At 37.6% G+C, this 22,784-nt stretch overlaps 1 protein-coding gene across 5 annotated transcripts in view; it reads right to left on the bottom strand.

The window, feature by feature from the left end:
* Nucleotides 1-22,784, bottom strand: part of RYR1 (ryanodine receptor 1) — a 125,277-nt gene that overhangs the window by 46,382 nt on the left and 56,111 nt on the right. For all 5 annotated transcript variants that reach the window (XM_072429323.1, XM_072429326.1, XM_072429327.1 and 2 more), the window contains exons 31-68: nt 22,053-22,213; nt 21,149-21,314; nt 20,486-20,572; nt 20,148-20,374; nt 18,524-19,403; nt 17,783-17,983; nt 17,192-17,300; nt 15,845-15,994; nt 15,237-15,510; nt 14,497-14,611; nt 13,605-13,737; nt 13,426-13,520; nt 12,616-12,751; nt 12,298-12,484; nt 11,908-12,019; nt 11,605-11,725; nt 11,329-11,498; nt 10,642-10,862; nt 9,900-9,990; nt 9,341-9,481; nt 8,230-8,393; nt 7,415-7,493; nt 7,164-7,253; nt 6,908-7,051; nt 6,719-6,799; nt 5,846-5,921; nt 4,955-5,078; nt 4,662-4,777; nt 4,036-4,103; nt 3,504-3,625; nt 2,561-2,610; nt 2,311-2,371; nt 1,946-2,184; nt 1,765-1,846; nt 1,517-1,647; nt 1,108-1,428; nt 668-908; nt 325-412 (exon numbers count right to left, since the gene is read on the bottom strand). In XM_072429323.1, coding sequence (XP_072285424.1) covers nt 325-412; nt 668-908; nt 1,108-1,428; nt 1,517-1,647; nt 1,765-1,846; nt 1,946-2,184; nt 2,311-2,371; nt 2,561-2,610; nt 3,504-3,625; nt 4,036-4,103; nt 4,662-4,777; nt 4,955-5,078; nt 5,846-5,921; nt 6,719-6,799; nt 6,908-7,051; nt 7,164-7,253; nt 7,415-7,493; nt 8,230-8,393; nt 9,341-9,481; nt 9,900-9,990; nt 10,642-10,862; nt 11,329-11,498; nt 11,605-11,725; nt 11,908-12,019; nt 12,298-12,484; nt 12,616-12,751; nt 13,426-13,520; nt 13,605-13,737; nt 14,497-14,611; nt 15,237-15,510; nt 15,845-15,994; nt 17,192-17,300; nt 17,783-17,983; nt 18,524-19,403; nt 20,148-20,374; nt 20,486-20,572; nt 21,149-21,314; nt 22,053-22,213 — 6,054 coding nt within the window. The remainder of the gene's footprint in view (nt 1-324; nt 413-667; nt 909-1,107; nt 1,429-1,516; nt 1,648-1,764; nt 1,847-1,945; nt 2,185-2,310; nt 2,372-2,560; nt 2,611-3,503; nt 3,626-4,035; nt 4,104-4,661; nt 4,778-4,954; nt 5,079-5,845; nt 5,922-6,718; nt 6,800-6,907; nt 7,052-7,163; nt 7,254-7,414; nt 7,494-8,229; nt 8,394-9,340; nt 9,482-9,899; nt 9,991-10,641; nt 10,863-11,328; nt 11,499-11,604; nt 11,726-11,907; nt 12,020-12,297; nt 12,485-12,615; nt 12,752-13,425; nt 13,521-13,604; nt 13,738-14,496; nt 14,612-15,236; nt 15,511-15,844; nt 15,995-17,191; nt 17,301-17,782; nt 17,984-18,523; nt 19,404-20,147; nt 20,375-20,485; nt 20,573-21,148; nt 21,315-22,052; nt 22,214-22,784) is intronic.

Here is a 22,784-nt window from a genome sequence, read left to right as displayed (position 1 = left end):
TAAGTCTACACATTTACAGCTGAACTGGGACTCCCACTAGGAGATATTCACAGTATGAACTACAAGCTGTGGCAAATCAGATAGAGGTGACCTTGTTTCTGTGCTGGAAGATATATAGCAGTTTACTTCCAGCTTTACTGTACCTAATCTGTCCATTTCATTAATTGGATTTTTGTTTAAAAAAAGGTTTGACCTTATATGTTGGTGTTAGCTAAGGTGGTCTGTATCCAAACATATATCGCCCTTCAAGTATTTATTTATATTATTTGCATAATTGCTAGAATAGCTCTCAAGCCACATTATTTATAAGTCTTTGTAGCTTACATGGGATTTAGACCAGAAGATGAACACCTCCCCAACCATTCTGAACAATTCTTCTGCATCATTGTTTGGCTCAGTCAACCAGTTTGCCCTGCAAAAACAGAATATATTTTGTGGTTACCTACTGAAATTGTATGTCTAAACAAACAAAATGGATGTACATCTATGCTAATTCATGCACATTTCCCCATTTTTTTGGTTTTTCTTTTTAAAGAGGAACTTATTGCTTAACTTAATCATAATTAAGATATAACAATCTAATAAAATATATATTTTCATAAAGGTAAAGTTCAAATCCGTTCCCACCACTTGTTTAAATTCTTGTGTATCCGATATAGAACTGTACCTGTTATTATCTACGTAGCGGATCAGAAGAGGATAGAGCGCATAGAGGTCTCTGCAGAGGACAGAAAACTCATCTCGTATTAAAGATTCTGAATCTTCAGACTCGCTCTTCACCTCCAGGCGCAGCTGCTCTTCTTCAGCTACCACTTTCCCTGCCCTTTTCTTCAGCTTCTCCATGGTGGGAATGAAATGAGACCGAAGAAGCTCTGGCCTTGCTTTGCTGACGATGGGTTGTGCAAATACTGAAGAAAAAAATTAAAAGACGACTCTATTTATGAAAAGATCCCCTTGTGCTTGAATGGTTGGTAACACATAATCATAGCAAAAAGTTGGATTTTTTTTCCATCTGTACTGCATAGGCAGTTTTTTATAAAAATTACTTATTTTTATATAAAACCACATATTGAATTTCTTAGACCATTGTCAATTTTGAACATATACCTGCAAGTCTTTTCATCCAGGAAGCCTCATCTATGCCCAGATTGTTGACAACGATACGGAGGATGTTACCCAAAAGGGCGTTTAGATGCTCAGATGTCACACTGGTGCAGCAGGGTGTTGTTTCATCTGGCATATTCTCTGGCCCTCGTTCCCACCAGCGAGGAAGATAATTACACAGCATGGGCAATGTCACTTCAATCACATGTGGCATCTCTGTGTAACGAGCTCCAGACTCTGCTAGCATGCCGATTTCCTTCATCAGGGTGTTCAGGTCAGGAATATCTGGGCACATTTCTTCTACAGAGTTGGGTAAACCCAAAACTGGGGGGGGAAGAATGTTATTGGAACAAATCTTTGTATGGTTCAAGCTATATTGATTTTTAGTAACAAAACAATTCTTCATACTCACTGGCACGTTCACGAGGAGAATTGGTAGTGTAGACAGAGTAAATGTTGAATTCATTTAGATGAGGCTCCAGGAAGGCCACAGGCATGGCAGCAGCAAGCCGTGCCAAACATTCACCCAGAGCTGGACGTTGTCTAAAAATATGCAAATAAAAAGCATTGGGTAGCAATAGTTTTTACACAAGGACAACCCAATTAAGTGGAGGAATCAACTCAAAGCTTGTAATAGTAGAAAATACTTTTTGTCCTTACTTTTCAACATAGGGGTTCTTCGTGGTACCGAGAGAGTAGATACTGCATAGCGTTCTGTAGCAGGAGACTTGTACATCATCCACTGAAATGAGAGAAGACAAGAACCATTATCTTACACATCCTAACTAGTCAATATTGCACAAATTCATAATAATTTTTTTCTCAACTTTGCTCAACTTACGTATGACATCATCTCCAAATTGGTGCTGGGCAATGTGCTCAAAGAGTGACGTAAGAACCGGCAAAAGAGCTACGGTCGTGTAATTGATATTCTGGGCCACGCCCTTCACCTGAGTGCGGGATTGAGATACTTTTCCCAGCTTCAAGTTCTCAACCATCTTCTCTATGTCTTCAGATGCCCCCTCAAAGAAGGAACGCAAACCAGCCTTTACTATCTCCGGGCCAGACTTCATGACTGTCCTGTTAGGAGGAGAGAACGCCATTATAGACAGACATATTATAGAAAAATTGTTGTCTGGTTGTCTAGTTGCAACAGGCAACATAAACCAATTTTTTATATCTAGTGTTTACACTTTGTAGGTTTACCTGGCATCCAGAGAACGAGCCAAGATATGCAGACAGTTAACCACTGCAGGGGCGTCATTACCTAGTGAAACACAGCACAATTTATCTTATAGGAGATTACAAGTCATAAAATCAACCTCCATAGACATGTTCAATTACCGGTTAGAAATTCAAAAAAACACTCCAAAGAAATGTTAGGTCAAGAAATCTAACCAGTCAATGATGTAAAATTAAAGGAATGAGGGAATGTGAACAGCACCAAACTTCTTACCGAATAAGGACACACGGTGACGCACAAGAGCAGCGATCTTACAGAATAGGCTAAATAGAGTAAGAAAAACAGATACAGGGAAAACAGAGACACAGTGAAAGTAAATTAGAATACAGGAAATTCAGTGAATCAAGAGGAAATGTCCAGCAAAGATGTATCTTAGTGACAGTTAGAAATTCAATGAATAAAGGGGAAACTTGTGTATTCTAGTTGAATGCCAACTTGAACCTTAACTATACTTTCATGATTTTCCATTATTTACTGGTCTGCCCATGAAGTTATTGACTAGGAGGGGATATCCCTTTATTTGCAGAGATTCTCTTGTCTACTGTTGTGGCTATGGAGTAAAAGATAATTCTACCTAATATGACACAGATGACAGTGGGTTTAACTATTTCCTGTTCTATCCAAAAACAATAACAATTTTTGGGCTTTAGATACTTTAGCTCTCAACCTAACTACCGTAATCAAATTAACACTTGACAATAGGGGTCAAAGCAAACCTCTTAGCTGCGGTGTGTTGTGGGTCCATGTGCTAGCATATAGTGGTTATATTCATTTAAATAGCACCTCAGTATACTAAAGCAACCCAGCTTTGGCCCAAATTGGCTGCAATGAACTATGCACATGTGCTGTGTTGTGCATTGGTTGGCAAATGCCACATATCCATTTGCTTGGATGTTTTTTACACTGTCAACATTTTGGTAATTCTGCAATGATTCATTACATTTATTTATTTAACATTAAAATGCTATTGAATAAGCTCTTACTCTTTCTTGAACTTAAAGTACTCCCCAAATACCAAAGCATGAAAACTCAGGTACATCATACTCAAATTTCCCTACACAGCTTTTTAATTTACTATGGAAATCGTTGATTGATAATGGTTATTTTATATTATTCAATCATCACAATAACCTAAGTTGTGTTTAATTTAAAATACCTGGCAATCATCTCTTTCTCCTTGTTAGAAGCATGGCCACCACTGCCAAGGACTTTGGCTGGGGTTGACAAGAAGTAGAGACAATGGTTCTTGAAGTACTGGTTGATTAGTGGAAGAAGGATCTACAGGAGGGAGAGAGGCATTGTCTCATTAACAAACTCAGCTTATATTCACAACACAAAACAAATAAATACATTTTTAAATTAAATTTTTTTTGTTTTTTTTCATTCCATCCATTGTTTCCTATTTTCAGTGGAGACAGTGTGCATATGGTTGATCAGGTTAGACACCACTTTTAACCCCCTACCCTATTACTTTTCATCATTAGAACTACAAACCAGCAGTTAATACAGAAGAAAGCCAAAAAAAAAAATTCTAATTGGCTTTCTCTCTGAATCATAATGTTGCTGACAATTTTCAAAGTATACCAAGTTTGCGAGAACCAAATTTTATTATTAGAATTGCTTTTTTAAATAAATCAAAAAAGCCGTCTTGCAGCAGAAAGAACACAGGACATAAGATATAATCCCACCTTGGCAAAGAATTTGATTTCCCGTTCATGTGGAGACTTCTCTACCCTTCCACTGCTTACAACGGCCTCTAGAAACACAAACAAGTACATGATTTTAGATATTTAGAGTCTTGTTTATTCATGGAGGCTCACGGCCATAAACACAGTACAGATCATGACCACAAGATTGCATTCATTAAAAATATGGCCAGGCTTATATTGATTATTCATTTTAATAACCTAAAGATTAAGCAGTTGAAATACACTGCATGCTGATTAAATACTAATTTTTCCCATTTTGATTTTTAGGAGCATTTCTGTACCACTTACAGCCCATTTATCCAGGTGTGGACTGTTGGCAACAATAACATTTGAAAGAGAAGTGAAGACAGATAAATATCTATCACAGGCGGTTAAAAGATTAATTGATTGATCATGACTGTACAACATTTTAAAAATGGAATACTAAAATATGATCAGGCTCCTTATAGCATTAAAGTGGCAGCAATCCAGGCACATTTTGATGTGTACATAAAAGTAAAAGAATACCCTAAAACTATAAACATTTAACAATACATATAATATTCTTTCCTGTGTACTATGTTTAGTGATATATACTTTGGCTCTGGAAAAAAAAATCCTCATACCTAGGTGAGCAATGAACTCTTGTGCTGTATCCATTAGTCTTAGAAGTTTCTGAAGGAATCCATACGCAAAACGTTTCTCAATGGATGAAGTGTCAAGCTCCATATCCTTTAAGCCCCTGCAATAAAATGATTTGAGAAGTTTCCACATCAAGTGCTTGTGTTATTCTTGCTCCTTTTTTTGCTGGCAAATTATGTTTGGTTGTTTATAATTGTTTAGGTCTTTTAAAAGACCTCTTTTAGGCACTTACTCCTAAAACTTTAGATTTTTTTATTTACTTGTCCAAGTTACATACCTTGTTACAGCATAACCTTGGAGTTGGAGAAACTTTAGCAGCTCTTGTGCCTTTTCCCTATCACGAGCCTTCTCTTTGGCAGTTAGAGTATCATAGGGTACCAGCAAAGGATGAGTTCCACCTCCTGGGATGATGTAATACAATAGTAAATAAACACATGAACAGTAAAATAATAAAACTTAAAATACAAACTGTAATTAATGAATGTAATAAACATGAAGCAAAAAAATACCGTGAGACAAAACAAAAAAGTCACCAATCAAATCAGATTTGGCGTCCAGAACTTATAAGAATACACTAATCATAATACCAATAGCTGAACAACAGGTTGGACAGCGTGGGCCAGTCTAATTAAATTAAATATCTTCTTTTTAGAGTACTTTGGGTTTAGGGGCTCCTAGGGTGCTTAGGAATACGCTTACAATTTACCATTTGATAAAATCTACCATTTACAATGGTACAAGCAGACACCTTAGCTTACATTCCTGCACTATCGCTTGACTAAGGCAGATTCAGACTTAACCAGGATCAAGTGATTCTGCACGGCTCCCGAAGGATGGCACCACAGCGGTGCAAATGGCTCCTAGTGTCTGATCATTTGACAGCAGGTGTCAGTGAGCGGTACTGGTACCCCTATCCATTCTTTATGGGGCTACCACATGGAGAAGCTACATTTAACGTCATTTCTGAGACAGCAGTTCACAGCCATGGGCAAGCAGTAACTGTATAACAACTTTGTGGCCAATGTGCACATAGCCTAAAATACAAATTGAATTGTCTGTTGGCTTTTAAACTGTACTAACAAGTATCTGGCACCTTTAGTAAATACACATTATAATATTGCCTCTCCAAAAGGATAAATAATGATATTTACATGGATTTGGTACCTACCTTTGGCCTCAAGCTCCAGCTTCTTCTTACGACCCCAGGTGTTGTGATAATTCTCAGCCAGCTGCTCAGCCATTGACTAGAGATGGGGAAAGAACACAATGTTAGGTCCACAATACTAATTTTTATGTGATGACTTTTTTTATCTCTATAATAAAGATATCTTTACTACTATGTGAATTAGTGATGTTTAGCATGAAATGCACCAGACTTGGAGCTTCCTGTATGTACTTGGTTTTAACAGAATAAAGGAATATATTTCATGCAGATTTATTGCTTTCATCTATTTACTACATTTGTAATTCAGCAAAACTTTTGTAACACAATTTGGTCAGTAGACAGAAGAAAGTGGCAGATGATTTATCCAATCCAAAATGATCAACTGAATTTCAGAAAAGATGATTTATAATTTAGGAAATATAGTTGCCCGATTTTTAAATATAGAAGGCTTGTCACTTGTCCTAACATCAATTCAGTGGTCAGAAATATAATAAGCTCATTCCTTTAATCATCAACTAAATTAACATGGGCCACACACCAATATCAGCTCCAACTATTCATTTATTTAAAAAAATAATCAACCTGTACTTTTCAGAATTTCCACTTTTATGGATTTTACCCACAGTCAGGGCCTAATAATAATGATAATAATAATAACATGGGAGGCCTTGCATTGTATAAATGTATTTTATCTATATTTTTTTCTAGACAGGGAGCAATATAATTTTTAGACTTCTATGTACTACAATTTCACATCTTCTGGATGCCTTTGTACCACCAGTTGTGTTTACTGGACATCTGCATTCAGATGCTCCTAAGTATATCAAAAAACCCTAACAATGTAAGAAAATGAAGGTGTGCACATCAAGCCATTACCTGCAGCTCTCTGGACAGAGTGATTCCAGACAAATCAATAGGGGTTGGACTGAAGGTCTGCACACTGGGGTCATAGGTTGCCTGAAAGAAATAACAATGTCATAAATATATTATGAAAGGATTAAAAGTAAATATATATACTAAAGAGGAAGGGAATCCTGAAAAGCATTAAAAAAGACAAAGATTTACCTGGGCTGATTGGGAGATTTTCCTGGTTTTTGTCTTCTTCTCGGTTCTGTCATCCTCTCCTTCTCTGGCTTTCTCTACCATCCACTCCCAAGCAATCATAGCTTTCAGGGACTCTTTGATTGGCCAGCGATAGATTTCCTTGTCCTGTAAATAAACAGTGTGACAGAAGTCTAAGATCATTACTTGCCTCCATCAATGATTTTGTGAAAATACCATAACCACCTGCTAAATGTATTTAATTTTTCATTCATCTTACCTTTTCAGAGAAAGTTTTGTATGGCCGTAACATTGGATGGGTTTTTGCCTCCTCGTCAATTGTTTCTCCGTAGGACCAATTATTTTGTATCTGCATCATGGTAAAGGAGAGTATAACAATTATACCAATGATACTTCTTGATTAATTTTGCTAATCACAGAGTGCAGGAATAAAATTTCATGGTAAAAACATGGCTCTACAAAAGGAACAACCATCCCATATTTCCCTGGCAATCACAAATATTTTCTTACCTTTTCAAATGCCCATTTATCATGGGTATACTCTGCATACTTGTTAATGAAGCCATCTAACTTCTCAGGGATGATTACACTGTAAAAGATAAGGGATATTATCATACCAAAATTATGCACATATGTGACATGATGTATAGAGAAACAACATAGATGGGTGGGTAGATGGATATTAACCAGCATCATTGTACATTGGGTCATGCAATTATATGTCACCTTAGTGACAAAGACATTTTTGATCATACTCATACAGGGCATCAGAGAGGGACTGGGCTTGGAGGACAAGGGGAAATTTGCCCGTGGGTCATTACTACAAAAATAGGTTATGCTAGTAGCTCTAAATGGAAATACTTCCCAAACTGATTTTATCTAGAGAAGTCTAGAGTGAACTACTTCCTGCCTAAACCTTAAATGACAGCATCTGGCAGAGGAAAATCATTTGGCATCAACTTCCTTTGCAGTTTTAAGGTGTCCTTTAAAGAAAGAGCTGCAAAAAAGTTATTGCTGGAAGATGTGCAACAATACACCATAAGAACACCCAAATTTAACCTTGGCCACCAATCACCATGGTACATTTGCCAGTGTCTTAAGCCCACAAAATCTGTCCATACAATGAAAGGGCAAATTGGTTGTGTTGGTTCCCAGTCCTCTCTATGGAGAATCTAGAGATACAAATAAGGTGACCTGACCCATGACCATTTGCCTTAAATATTAACCCTCCTACATTTGCATCCCCTCCTATCAAATCTTTGGTACCATCCTAAACAGGTGTCCAAAACAGCCCTTCAGTTCTTTCAGACCCAGGATCATCTTACTTCAAAGTCTCTATAGGCTTGGGATCAAAGTTGCCTTCAGCATCCACAGAAGCCTTCTTGTCAGTCTTGGAGGAGTAGCTGGCATCCACATAGTCAGGTGGAATGGCTCCCGCAATGGCACACAAGCAAGGCATGGTGATCTTGTAGAGTTCAGCATCAAATTTCTGCAAGTAGAGTGTTTTAAGGTGTCACTAAATAGACGATCATGGCCATATCATGGTTTCTAAATATACCATATGTAAAATACTGTTATTATAATGCACAATATTACAGTCATGGCTAAAGTTCACAATATTTTTTAGCCAATTAGATTGGATTTTGATTTAGCATCATTTAAAAAGCATTGTAACCTTCAAGGCTATAAAAGCTGGACTTACAAGCAAACCTGGATTTACCTAAACACTGAACAAAACTGTTAAATGTCAGTTTCAGAATACATTATGGGCTTCTCTTCTGCGTTTGAAGAGTTACAGATTTTTTAGTCATCTTCAATAGATTAGAATTGTATGCTAGAAGAAAAGAGCTATTAAAATGTGCAAACATGTATCTGTTTGTGAATTGAATAATTTTAGGAGTGTTTCTCTTGCTATCTTAATGCTTCTGCATGAAATGTTTCTAAAATATATGACAGCAAAAACAAATTTTACTCAGTTTTGGATAGGAGAAAGGTTTATTACCTCCTAATCTTAATGACTATCCAGGGCTCCATTCCAGGGATTAATCAATTTCTGGCGCTGCTGGTGTAATTTTACTATACATGTAAGCAAGGGTAACTCTCCAACAGCAACACAAAGACAGTGGGAATTTTGGCCCCTGATTTTTAACAAGGTAGCACCACAGATCAGTAATCCACAAACTGGAAGGCAATCCCACAAGCACAACCAATAGAGATGCCAGCTTCAACTGTAGCCATGGGAAGAGTGCTTTATTCCAATACAGTGTGCAAATGATGATGCAAAGTGATGAGTGGTTGATGATCATTGAGAGGGAGGATAAAGGTTGGTGGTGGAAGGGGAATAGGAACTGGCAAGTGCTGATAGTGGGAATAATGAGTAATAATCCTTAAACAGCATCAAATATACTCAGTTACAAAGATTCAAGTTGAACATACCTTGTGAGCAAGAGACTCAAATATACCCCAGAAAAGTTTCCTGGTGAGGTGAAGCTCTTCTTCTGATGTAACTCCATAGTTGGCCCAGCCAGTTGGAAGGCAATAATATTTCCAACAACGCTCATAGTGATTAGTGAGGAGCTGGAAAAAGCAAACCGGGATAACATGTCAGCCATTACAAGTATGCAGACATGCACAGGCCATATGGGCTAAAAACCCAGCTTCTTTAAAAAAATACCGTCCAGGTCTACTACATTTGCTTTCAATGTTTAACCTGCTTTTGTTCGCAAGATGTTAAAGCACCTTAATGTAAAGCACCTTAGGTCGGCAATCAAAGACGAGAACTAGCTGTTCTTTTCAATTAGTTTTGTTGGCCGACAAAAAGAAGGAACTTTAACTTAATGCAGCACAATAACAGTTTAAGGTAATTAATAATTTTTCATATCCCAATTATAACTAAGCATATTTTTGGAGGTGTTATAATTTATTACTTAATTTATAAAAATTAAACGTTTTTTTCCCCAAAACAAACATAGTAAAATGCTTTGAAAAACTTTACCTTTAATGGCATTTTGGCAAACTCGTTTAAAATTGGCACATCAAAGACCAGCCTTCTTAACAGGTGCTGAAGCATGGAAGGACGGAGGAATCTAGAGAAAAGGGCAATAATTTAACATTATTTAGGAAAGAAACAGTGACAATGGAATAAACAAACTATTATTTATCTGTTATAAAATCTAATATACAAGTATTATTAAATTTTACTATCTTTAAAAGAGAACCAATCCACTCTTGATCTCAAATTGTAATGATGCAGTCCTACAAAGATCCTTTTTTTTAAAATATATATTTATAGTAGAAGATGATTTCAAGTGAATAGCAGCATACACATCTATCCCTGGAAGGTAAGGATACACAGTCAGATTCAGGGTTTTACAAATGCATATTATTTACTGGATTTTACCTATTCAATGACAGTGAATGGTATAAGGCAATATTTTCAAGTATCTTCATGGCAGAATATTGGGGGGCTTTAACCAGCTTATAAATGTATTTCTCAATTTAACTAAAACTATACTATATTATACTATTGCACAACTTTATAGTAAGCTGAGAAAAAAAATTTAACATAGTTTACTAACACAGTAAAATACTTTTAAAGACTTTACCGTTAATGGCATTTTTTCTTTCGAAAATTGCACTTCTTATTAACTTTAAAACATATTTTCACATAATAAAGATTATAAGAGTATTACTTTTAATTATTTTAATTATTTTTACTTTATTAAAGTGAACTATACCTGCAGAGTGCCATCAGACATTCCTCAATAACATCTCTCTGGGCCTTGGTGAGGGAGCGTCCACGGGACAGGCGGTAAATGGTATGCAACATGGAATCCACCATAATAGCACGGTGCTCAGTACCCGCAAACAGAGGAGCACACTTGGTAATCAGAGGAAGGACTGCGGAGCAAAGGTATCGGTTCAAAGCCAGGGCCATTTCAGTGGTGCTAAATGCAGCCTGCAGCCACAGAAAAAAAAGACAAAGCCAATAAAATATTTACTCACTATCTGTACCTGCCAGTCTTTTGAAAGACCGGATAGCAATGCATGAGCACATTTTACAATTTTTCAGAGGAATTGCAGTTGGAAAAATCAATGTCAAAGTACCTCTCTAACCTGGCAGTATTATACTCTTAACAAATAAGTGCCAAATGGGATTATGAAGAGACAGAGGAAGGGAATTATGCAAGTTTCAAAAGCCTTAGCATTTCTAGCATATGATATTTTCTTTCTGAAGTTGTAGATCTTGTTGTATATTAGAACATAAATATGTTATTTGCACAGTGGTTCTGGAAAAAGAATACTAGAGTGCCTTTTCTGCAATCCCACACTAAAGTAGATAAAGTTACCCAATGCCCCAAAAGTATTAGAAATGGGTGAAAGGCAGCTAGACTATAGGTACATGGAGACAGAAAATAACAAACCGTGTCCAAAGAGGCTGCAGCCCGCATGTCAGGCAAAAAGCCAACTTCTAGAACTTGTAGCAGGAAGTCCTGATTGTCAATACCATAAACACGATCCAAGAAGAGCACCATAGGAGCTTTGTGGTCTGGGACAAAGCTTGCAGACATTTTTGGCTCAATGATATTACCATCTGCAGAAAACAAAATAATAAATTAGTGTGAAGGTATTTTTCCGAGATGCTATAAAAGTGGACAATTAATAAAATGTTATGTGAATTCAGTGACAGCACCTCGTACCTTTACCAAATGCTGGTATTTGCAGAGGAAGACTGATAACTCCTACCAGATCCTCAAGGGGTACCAAAGATCGAAGGATGGCTCTTATCCTCAGAGCTTCACCTTTGCCAGCTTGGATAAGCTGGGGAAGATAATAACACACAGTAAGATAAAGTAATGGAAGTAGAATGAGCAAGTTGATCTAATTTGGTTAATGTCAATTTAAAAAGTGAGGAAAAAAGTAGGTGAAATGATATAGATTTAGGCTTGGGGCTACGAAATATAAGGAGATATTTGAAAGGGAATAGGTTTCCTCTCACTTACATGCATCTCTGGAGCACAACGTCCCAGAAGGTCAATGAGAGCCGCATAGAAAGACATGATGGCATTACCAAGGTGGACCCGATTCTCTTCATGTGGTTCCTCACCACCATATCTGGAAAATTTAAATACCAGTCATACAGTACAGATTCATAAAAATACCAGTCATACAGTAAAAAGTCCTTATTCTTATGTTTTATGTCTACATTCTTAGTAACCAAGCAGAATGCACTACAATAAAGAGAGACCAGTAGATATTCCATGCATGTATAACAAATATGGGGCTATGATATCCTCCCTATAGGACCATTAAGAGTATAAAAAAAATAAAGACAACCCTACATCTAACTGGATTAGAATATTCTGCCTTTGTTAAAATAGGCTGTCACTTACATCTCTCTACGACGATCCTTCTTGACTGTGGGTCCGTCCCTTGCAGGGTCTTCAGAGATCTTTATAGCATCTTCAATGGCAGCCAACAGACCATTACCGCCCTCACCTCTTAAGGCAGGACCAAAACACTCTGGACGTCGGATCAGAAGACGTACCACCACATTGGCGTTCTCCTCCACGCTTTCACCTGTGATCAAACACAAACAGTGGCATAGCAATGAGCACTGTGAATACTTTTCATACTAATATTTCAAATAATAGCCATTTTGATAAGGCATTAAAGGTATTGAGACATAATGTTTCTCTATATACGCTCACCATTCACGAAGACAGCAAATCGAAGGAAGTCTAGATACCGCTCTCCTCCAACAGGGTTCCAACCAATGTCTGGATATCCTTTGGCTAGCAACATGGGACAACTCTGCAAGCCGCAACCAGCCAGATAGGAGACAACCTACATAAAAAGTAAAAAAAGTTTGAGAAAATTGCTGGGTTAACAGATCTACTGGCTGGCTTGAATTGAAGCTCTGTAAAAAACATTTGTACCTGGAAAAAAGAATGGTGCAACAGAACTGGGTATAGGAGGTAGACACTTCAAATATGATGAGATCAGAAAGTTTGAAAAGGGTTGCATTTTTTGCTATAAATTTGTACAATCTAAGCTTCACCCCTTTTACATCTTTTGTAAAGGAGAGTAGGTTGTGCAACATACAATGATGTTCTCAGATGGGGAATACATGTTGAAACTATCGCGCATAATGTTCCCACAACCTGTCGGGCTGTACTACCATGGTAAAATGCAAACATGAATGAAGGACTCAAGTAACACAAAACCTGTTTGCATCATGGACTCAGATACATTAAAATCTTTACTACTTTAAGCACCAATAATCATGCCAACCTCCTTTACATTCCAGCATAAGAAAGGGACCAGTCCCATCATCACACTGGTACATGGGCTTAAGATATGGGGTCTTGGGTCTCTGGGATGTTCAAAGCCTAGGGTTGAGATGGAAAACCAAAAGGTCCATATCCAACCACTTGGGGGTGGGGTGTCCATAGCAATTGATAGCTGGTATGGACAACAAAAGGTACAACATTTTCCTATAAGCTGTAAAACCACATTACCTTTTCTAGGTCTTGCTCTTGTAGTGCTAGAGCCAGCTCATTATTGTCAATCACTGAAGCAGCTGCCACATCAAGAGGCGTAGAGCCTCTCATTCCTAGAATAACAAGAATGCAATGAAGACCACTGATCTACAATAAATAATTTTAGTACTAAGCAAACATAAATAAAATAAACTCACCCAAGCCAATACCGCTGTTTTCAAGCAGGTAGCTAAGATGGTCAAACATGGCTCTCTGATTCTGCCGACTAATTCTACAGAAGTAGCACAGGAACCGACAGCAGTTGGTTACCATTTTGGGGAAGCGGATTTCCTTAAATAAAATGATACAATATAGAGTGTTAGTCATTTTAAAATACTCATCATGATTAGGAATGCAACAATTAGAGCTTTGTTTTAACAAAGTGTTGCAAATACCATTATAACCTATTGATATCAAGTAACCCAACCACTTCTACACCTAATAGTTATCAGGTAGTGTATATCTATAGCCCATATTTAAAAATTGCACTATGCCATTTAAAATAATGTTTTCATAATTTTAAAGCAGGTCACTCTGCAAGAACAATAGTCTGGTGCAACCAGAACCTGCAAATATTGAACATTCATGGATAACAGAACCATTTAAACTGGCATTTTTCAGCTGAAAAAAAATCAGCTGCTCTAAGCCATTGTGGTCCTAATTTGCTGAATTTTCACCCCATTTCAATGTTATAAGTCAGGTATGGGGCAAACTACGGGCTGTGGGCCTTATATGGCCCAATAGGTATGTTTCTCCGGCTCTTTGGGGGGTCCCCCAGGTCTGAGCCTGCGATGGGAGAGTGGGCGGGTTGTATGCATCGACACAGCCCGCCCACTCTCCCATCGCAGGCTCAGATCATGATGTCATGTTCAGTGGCATCATGATGGCATAACCCCGCCCACTCTCACAGGACCGGCCCCTCTGTCAAATTTTACTTAAAATTGTGGCCCCTGACTAAAAAAGTTTTCCCAGCCCTGTTATAGGTGCTTCTGTTACCCAAGCATACCAAGCTTACCCAGTTTTTAGGTTCTGACCTAACCCTATATTTACCTTGGATTCACCTCCACCCAGCACATTCACCATAACTTCCATTACTGTCTCATGCATTCCCAAGGCTCGCATCAAGTTGGGATGCTGGTAAAAGACCTTGTTGTTCATGATGTTTCTAGAAAAGTGAAAAAAATAAACAGTTTCAATTGGTTTCCTAAAACACACACCTTACTTTCTTCCGTAATGAACCAGGAACAGTTTTAAAAATAAAAAAGGAACAGTAACACTTCAATTCCGAATATAGACTTCTATAGGAGACATTGTAAAGTACTACTTGCACAGCTCTAGGCACCCATTATGGTGACAATTCTCCTGTAAAGCTTCCACTACTACTATCAATAACTATGTTATGCTGACAGTGCTGATAAAGGTAAAGTCAGGGTGCAACATTAAAAGTGACAGTTTTACATGTAGTGCTGCAATAGGCAAACTGGATTTACCTTTAGGCACCGTAAACCACATAGACAAACAAAAAACCTTTTCCCAAATCGTTATTCGGCACACATTTTCTATTCCTGCTATACAGACTATTCTATACAGACTATTGCAAAATAGTCATTACCAAAGTAAGCAGTATATTTAGTTAGTTAAATTGGTTCTCTTGCAATGGACCTTAGTTTCAGAAATCTATGCATAAATGTAAAAGCATTTGAATCACTTTGGGTAAATAATGCCCTAAATGCTCTAAAGCCAAGTTACTTTTCATAAAAACACAACATGAAAGCTGCTTCAGTACTAACCCAATACTCTGGATCATTAGGTTCTCTTCCTCAGGTCCCATTTGCACAATTAGCAGTGAGCGAATCTGCCCAAGGCTTTCTAGAAGGTTCATGGTATCCTCCACTGATACAGCATTGATAGTGTAGGCTTTCGGCATTGCTCTGATAAGTTCCCCTAGCCCATCATACTGACGGTGAAGCAGGCTGAACATCACCCGAACTAGCTCAGGGTTCTGGATGAAAGACTCCTGGGCCCAGTGTACCATGGTGTGAGAGATGAGCTCTTGTAAGGTTGCTGTGAGGTGAGGAACAGAATATGCATTACCATAAAGACATTAATGTATACATTTGTGGTTAGTATATATAGATTACTTTTAAACCTACCTTAGAATTGTTTTATTTTTTACAGGGCTTGCAGAACAACTGGTACTAAAATTAGATCTAATCAATTATGTTTTATAGCACTGCAGGCATGCCATATAATGACTAATTGTGTCCACCAATTTTTGACATACACTTATAAATAGTTTACATTTACTTTATAGAAAAATGGAGTTTGAGTTAGATAGATCCAATAGAGTCAAGCCCTTCAAAACTCAATAGTTCTGTCAGTAGCTGTTATGACTTACTAGGTTTGGGTTCCTCCTCCTCTTCTGGTTCAGGTTCTGGTTCCTCCTTCTTACCACGTAGATTTTTTATTTTCTCTACTAAACTCATAAGACGCCTGGTCAAGCTTGTGTCTTCTTGTTCTTCCTCTTCTTCTCCTTCCATATGAACACCTAAGGAGAACAGGTTGGAATGAAAAATCACAGCTTCCAATACAACTTTTTGCATTGCATGGCTCAAAATATTTCAGCTGAAAATTTTTATTTTGTAGTCAAAAACACAATGAGAAAACTAATCAAACTTCAAAAAGCTGTCCAATTCCCAAGACAGCAGTACAGCGGTTCTTTCACTTTGAAGCTGTACCACATTCTCACACTATATAATTGCAATATACTATACAATAGATAAATGTTAGATTTACATGTTTTGCCCAGGGAAGCATTTTCCCAGACAATCTATATATATATATATAAAATTGTATGTATGTTCCACCATCACTCGAAAACGCATGGAGACATTTCAACCAAACTTGCTATACATATGACTGAGACTCATGTGAGTGCACCTGTCATCTTTGTACAGCACTGTGCTATATGTCAGAGCTATATTTAGATGAAACGCATCAACACATTTCAACCAAACTTGCTATGTTCCACCATCACTAGGAACCGCATCACCAAACCTGCTAGACATATGACTCAGACTCATGTGAGTGCACCGCTGATCTTTGTACAGCGCTGTGCTATATGTCAGAGCTATATTTGGATGTATGTGTGTATGTCATCTTTACGAATCGCATGGAGACATTTCAACTTGCTGTACATATGCCTGAGACTCATGTGAGTGTACTGCTGACCTTTGTACAGCGCTATGCTATACGTCAGAGCTATATTTGGATGTATGTATGAATTTATGTATGTATGTTTCACCACCACTCGGAAATGCATAGAGACATTTCAACCAAACTTGCTAAACATGTGACTGAGACTCATGTGAGTGCACCGATGATCTTTGTACAACGCTGTGGTATATGTCAGAGGTATATTTGCATCTGTGTATGTATGTATGTGTGTATGTATGTATGTATTGCTTAGCACAGTGTGCCTTTGGCTTATATTTTTACATACTTTTTTTTGGACTATAATATATAATTGCAATAAATAAATACCTGGGCAACACCGGGTAATCAGCTAGTTACTAATATAAATGGCAAATTCTGTGCTGCAGAAAATGTGCCCTCACCATAAATATATAAATGAGCAAAGAATCATAGCTCTAAAAGTACATTTATTACTTTTAAAATGTATTTTTAAACCAAGCATATTCATTCCTAAGGGAAAAGGAGAAACATTACTCCAGGACTTTCTTACCACAGTGGGCCAGGAGATCAGAGTGAAACTCAATGAGCTCATCCCGGATTTCTTCTGGCACAGGACATTCCTCCTCCGGAACATTCTTGAAGTTCACCAACATGTTAATCTGCAAAGGACATTACATGACATGTTAAAGGCTGCAATACTTAGGAATAACAATAAGCATACAAACAAAATTAAATAGAAATATTACAAAAACACTTGGTATTTTTGTTATTACTTGAACACATGTAAAGCATTTGGGGACACATCCTTTTAGCAGTTCTGAAAGTAAGTAAAGGAAATCTCTTTGCTCCCATTCCCCAATATATTCAATATTATTGTAAATTTAAGGCTTTCTCATAATAGGGTTGGCAGGTAAATGGCCTTGAGAAATCAATCCTGGGAGGATATAGAAGGGTGATGTCAGAAAATGACTTTTCAATTGGGTCTGCTCCCTTTTCATTCCTCAATAGTATACATATTAAGTTGCTGTAGACTGTCCGGATATGTTTTATCTCTACCTGGGGTAGGGTATTCTGCAAACAGACTAGAAGAACATAGAAAACGTCAACAAAATTTTAACGTTGTAATGAAAGGAGGAATCACCTGTTCTTGCGGAGGGGAACGGAATTCTCTGGTTCGTCGTGCTGTCTCAGCTGCAGACATGGTGAATGCTTGCATTAACTCTTTGTAACGCTTCCTCTGGTTGGTTTGCAAGCTGTCCATGTGGCGCTCAGAGAAGGCAATGATGGCTTCAACACGATGCTGCAGTTCCCGGTCACAGAAATACTGCAGCAAGTTGCACATCTGTGGAAGTGAAGAATATTGATTAAAGAAGTGTTTTTACAAGTTCAGTTAGGTATGCTTACCAGATCCAGTGTATATTTCTATAATGTACAATGCAAAGATGTTTTTGAAGGGTCCATATACAGCCCAAAGTTCATTTTTACTTAAAAACACTGCTTCCTAAAGCTCATATCAAGTTCTCATTGACTTTGTCTTTCTACACAATGCTTTTCCTCAATGTTATACAGAGGCATCTCTGAAAGAGATTTCCCAACAGGTCACCGGAAAGCAGACAGTTACAGATCATTGTAAAGCTTCATGTGCTCTATCTAATACCTTAAACACATCATATAATAATAAATAGATCCATTCTACTGCCAGACAATTTAAAAAAAAATTAGGACCATACAAAATATGTTCTGAGGGTTGGTTCAGGTTCTGTAATTTATGTTGTAGGTTTTCCACTACACCAGCAGGACAATGGCACACGTGGCCCTTTTTACCTAAACATAGTCAATGATCCTGAAAATTTGATGTATATGAGACTAAATGAAGACCTACCTGTAATTTTACAGACTCAGGCAGCTTCATTTGCAGCAAGCCTTCCTCAAGGTCTTCCTCCTCCTCTTTGGCTTCAGTCTCTCCAGCTTCAAATGCTTTTTCTTCCCCTTCTTCCGTCTTCTGCTCTGTTTTTTCTTCCTCTCCTGCTTCTTCTTCACCTTCTTTTTCAGTTGTCTCTTCATCTCCACCTTCTTCTCCTTCAGTCTTCTCCTCTTCTTCTGTTGGTTCCTCTTCAGTAAACACATTGGGTTCAATCATTTTCAGTATGTGTCGTACGTCATCATCCTCGAAGACACCCATGATTAGGAGGGTGGAGATGAGCTTTAAGACTGGTACGAATTGGAATTCCACACTTCCTCCAACAGGATCCCTGGTGTGTTGTCCACCATCCAAAACCGATTCAGTCAACATGTTGATAGCCTTGGACTTAAGGATATCCAGTGGGATGTATGGACTGTGCTGGTAAAGTTCACTAATAGTGCTAACAAAGCAGGTATTAGAAAAATGCAGGTCTGGTCTAAGACATGTACTCATGCCTACACCGGGAAGCCCATGTTTTTTGTTTTCATTGGGAAACAGCTTAATACTTTTAGTCTGGTCTGTCATTGGGACGATAAACTCACTGTTCATGGTCAAACGGCCTCTCTTGGCTGACTCCAAATGGATGCTAATAAGAAGATCATAGAAGCCACTACGAAGAAGTCCTGACAGATGGTTACTCTCAATTGTATAAAGTAACTGAGATTCATCAACATGACTCGTCAAGGCATGAGCCACACGATTATTTCCTAAAGCACATACTGAGCAGTATAGCTTAAGGGTGTGATAGTGGAACTTCAGCATATCCAAACGTTCTGACAACTCCAGGATATCAATACACCTACAAGAAACAAAACAAGGTGACCTATTAGTTGAACTTGTTAGCTTTATTTCACTGGTGGTTTTTAGGGTGTACAACCTAAATAATGAAATTATTGGGGATCTAAATCTCAGTTCCTTTCATTCACCTTAACAGTCTGTGTAAGTGGTCACATCCTAAGAATGAATTATTTTACAAAGTCAAAAATTTTTAGTGCCCTGAGAAATTATATCTGTGGGGCTCTACGCAGCCCACAAACACTTTTTCAACCCTCTGTCTACAGTGGGTATAAAAAAAGTATCACCCCATATAAAATATTCACAATTTGTCGCTTTGCAGCCTGAAATGAAGAAAAAAACAAAAATATTTGTTCCAGCTGCATTTACCTCATGCTGTTTATAAAATCCAAATAAAATATAAAATGACAACATATAACTAACAAAAACAAAAAACAGAATAATTATATTGGATAAAGGATACCCCTAAAAAATGGGGAAAAAAACAATCCACCCACTGTGGCAATACTTTGAGCAACACTTTTTTGTCTATTTGCCTTGCGTCTGTTGGAATATTTCTCAACCTACTGCACATCTACACTGCAACATTTGCCCCCCTTGTTCCCATAAGCCTTTTGATAGCCTCTCTGACCAATTAGTTTCACATTTTTGTTTTAGCTGTAATTTAGTCAATGACAACCAGGCAGAGAAATTTTAACTGCCTACAGTTACAGCAACTTATGTTCAATGTACAGCTCTGAATAAATACCTGTTCTCTTCAGGGATATGAAGAGCCATCATCATCAGCGGATCTAGACACTCTACCATCCAGCCATGCCGGTCGCTGACCTTTGATGATTCCACATTTAGGAAATCATTTGGCATACGGCTCCATATTACAGGTGTCAGCATCTGGACATCCAGACGGGGTGGACACTGTGGCACTGGGTTCTTGTTTTCACTGCGAAACATGGCAGCAGAGATGGGCATTATGTTCTGCAAAGGGGAAAAGAATGTATTTGTGACCAAGAAAGTAAAAATATTCACAAACAGTACACAAAATATCTTAGGTTACAAGAAATTAAGATTTTTTTTATTCTGTTTTACCCTCAATTTTCCCAGTTCAAACTGAAACAAAGTCTGGCTCAAAGGATTAACAAAGACAGCTGGGAAGAGCTTAGTGTTGGGCTCAACCTGGCAAAAAAGAGAAGACACAGATTTAACTTTAAAAGCTTAGATTACAAAGTCAGACAGAACACTATTGCACCAACACCTTTTAAAATGCTGTACAAAGTGAAGACATACATAGGCTTTAAAATAGGGCTATGGCAAACACAGGAATACAAATTAAAGCTAAAAGAAAGCGTAGATAAAATAAAGTAAACATATTATATTAGTTACAATATGTATGATCGTGTAGTGTTGAGAGGAAAAAAAAAAAAAGGAAAACAGATGAGAATCATTGTAAATCAAGCTTCCTTTTCTTTAAGCAGCCCTTTGATGAATGCTTTATAAGTAGTAAGAATTATAGAAGTCTGATATTGTGTGAAAGGATGAATGTGGAATAAAATAAGAAATAGGAGCTCTTCATATCACTTGTATCTATGTGTGGCTTCTCCATGGGCCCCATGCTTCCTTTTACTCTGCAAATGTGTTTTATCATGTGTTATGGCAATACAAGTACTGTAATGAAGTGCTACGCGTTTTAAAAGAGGCCCCAATGTACTAATAAAATAGCCCCACAATACCGTCAGTCTGGGATAGACGTACCTGAAAGAAAGTGTTCACCTCCTTTCCATTAGCTGTAAAAGTCATGAGTCCAGTTGCAAGGTCAACTAGGCAACCAATCACAAGGTCTTCCTTACGGACACGAGCCTGTTGAGTGTTGTTGATGAATTCTCCTCCCCAAACCATATAACAATTACTACGCTTAATGCTGAGAAAGGCAATAAAATTGTAAAGTTCACAATTCAGACAAGTTTACATTAAAAAAATATCTTAAAGTTTATTTTAAATTCACACAATAGACTTGATTTATTAAAGCGCTCCAAGACTGGAGAAAATGGACTATCATCATCTACTATCATCTAATTTTGGGAGATCAAGAAAAACTGGAATGGGTCTGGTCCAGGATTGAAAACATTTGCCAAGTAATAGCAAATGATTTTTAAGGTTTGTTGGATTACTCAGGTTATCCCATGATAGTCTATATACTCCAGTCTTGAAGTGCTTTAATAAATCAGGGCTAAAAAAAAGACTGAGCAACAAAATTTTGGCACAAATGTGTCCCAGATTGTACAGGGTAAAATGTTAGTGTAATGGAACCATGGGAGACAGGTGTTAACAAAAATAGATTATGAGTTATAAAACCTAAAAAGACATTCCACTGTGCTCCAATAATGTGGAGTTATATTGAGAGATAATAAAAGCTTCCATGGCATGCACATAATTTTGTAGCAGGATATATTGCAATTTGATGAGCACCTGAGCCATATTCTCATTCGATGTCAATGATTCAAAAAGCATTAAAGACCCAGGATCAGAACACTTACCTGAAAACCTGGTATTCTTGAATCAGGTCCAAAATAACAGTTTATATAATAATTTATGTGTAGTCTTACTACTCCCAGATTATGTTTTCCTACTGTTTCATCATTCTGTCTTCTTCTCTCACCTGTTATAAATGTTTCCTTTATCATCACCCATAGTAATGGTGGCGGTACGGACTTTGAAAAGGTCAAAGTTCATATCATAGAGATGGTAGTCAGGAGTCACCCAGCCTATCCACACTCCAGTAGGCTCCTGCCCAGCAAAGACCCTCACCGAGTAATAATACTGAAAAGAAGAGATTAAATCAGATTAGATTATATTCTGTGCTTCTACAAAATCATCCAGATTTTTCTTAAAAAAAAAATATAGAACTTGCTAAAACTACTTCCTGAGGGAGCCAATTCCACATTTTCACAGACCTTACAGTGAAGAATCCCTTCCTTATGCGGAGCTTAAACTTCTTTTTCATCCAGACACAAAGAGTGTCCTCTTGTTCTTTGTAATGATCTCAAAGTGAATAATTTGGAAGAGAGTTCTCTTTATGGACCATTTATTTATTTATACAGGGTGATCATATCCCCCCTTAAACATCTCTTCTCAAGGGAGAATAGATTCAGATCAGCTAATCTCTCCTCATAGCTGAGCTCCTCCATTCCTTTTTTTAGTTTAGTTGCCCTTCTCTACACTCTCTCCAACTCCACAATGTCCTTTTTGTGAACTGGTGCCCAAAACTGGAATGTATATGCCAGATGTGGTCTGACCAATGCTTTGTACAGGGGCAGGATTATGTCTCCATCTCTGCAGTCTATTCCTCTTTTAATACAAGAAAGTACTTTACTAGCTTTAGATATTGCAG

Source organism: Pyxicephalus adspersus, chromosome Z (genome assembly GCF_032062135.1).
Source record: "Pyxicephalus adspersus chromosome Z, UCB_Pads_2.0, whole genome shotgun sequence".
Taxonomy (NCBI): domain Eukaryota; kingdom Metazoa; phylum Chordata; class Amphibia; order Anura; family Pyxicephalidae; genus Pyxicephalus; species Pyxicephalus adspersus.
Note: the sequence above shows the minus strand (reverse complement) of the source record. Positions and strands in the feature narration are given on the sequence as shown.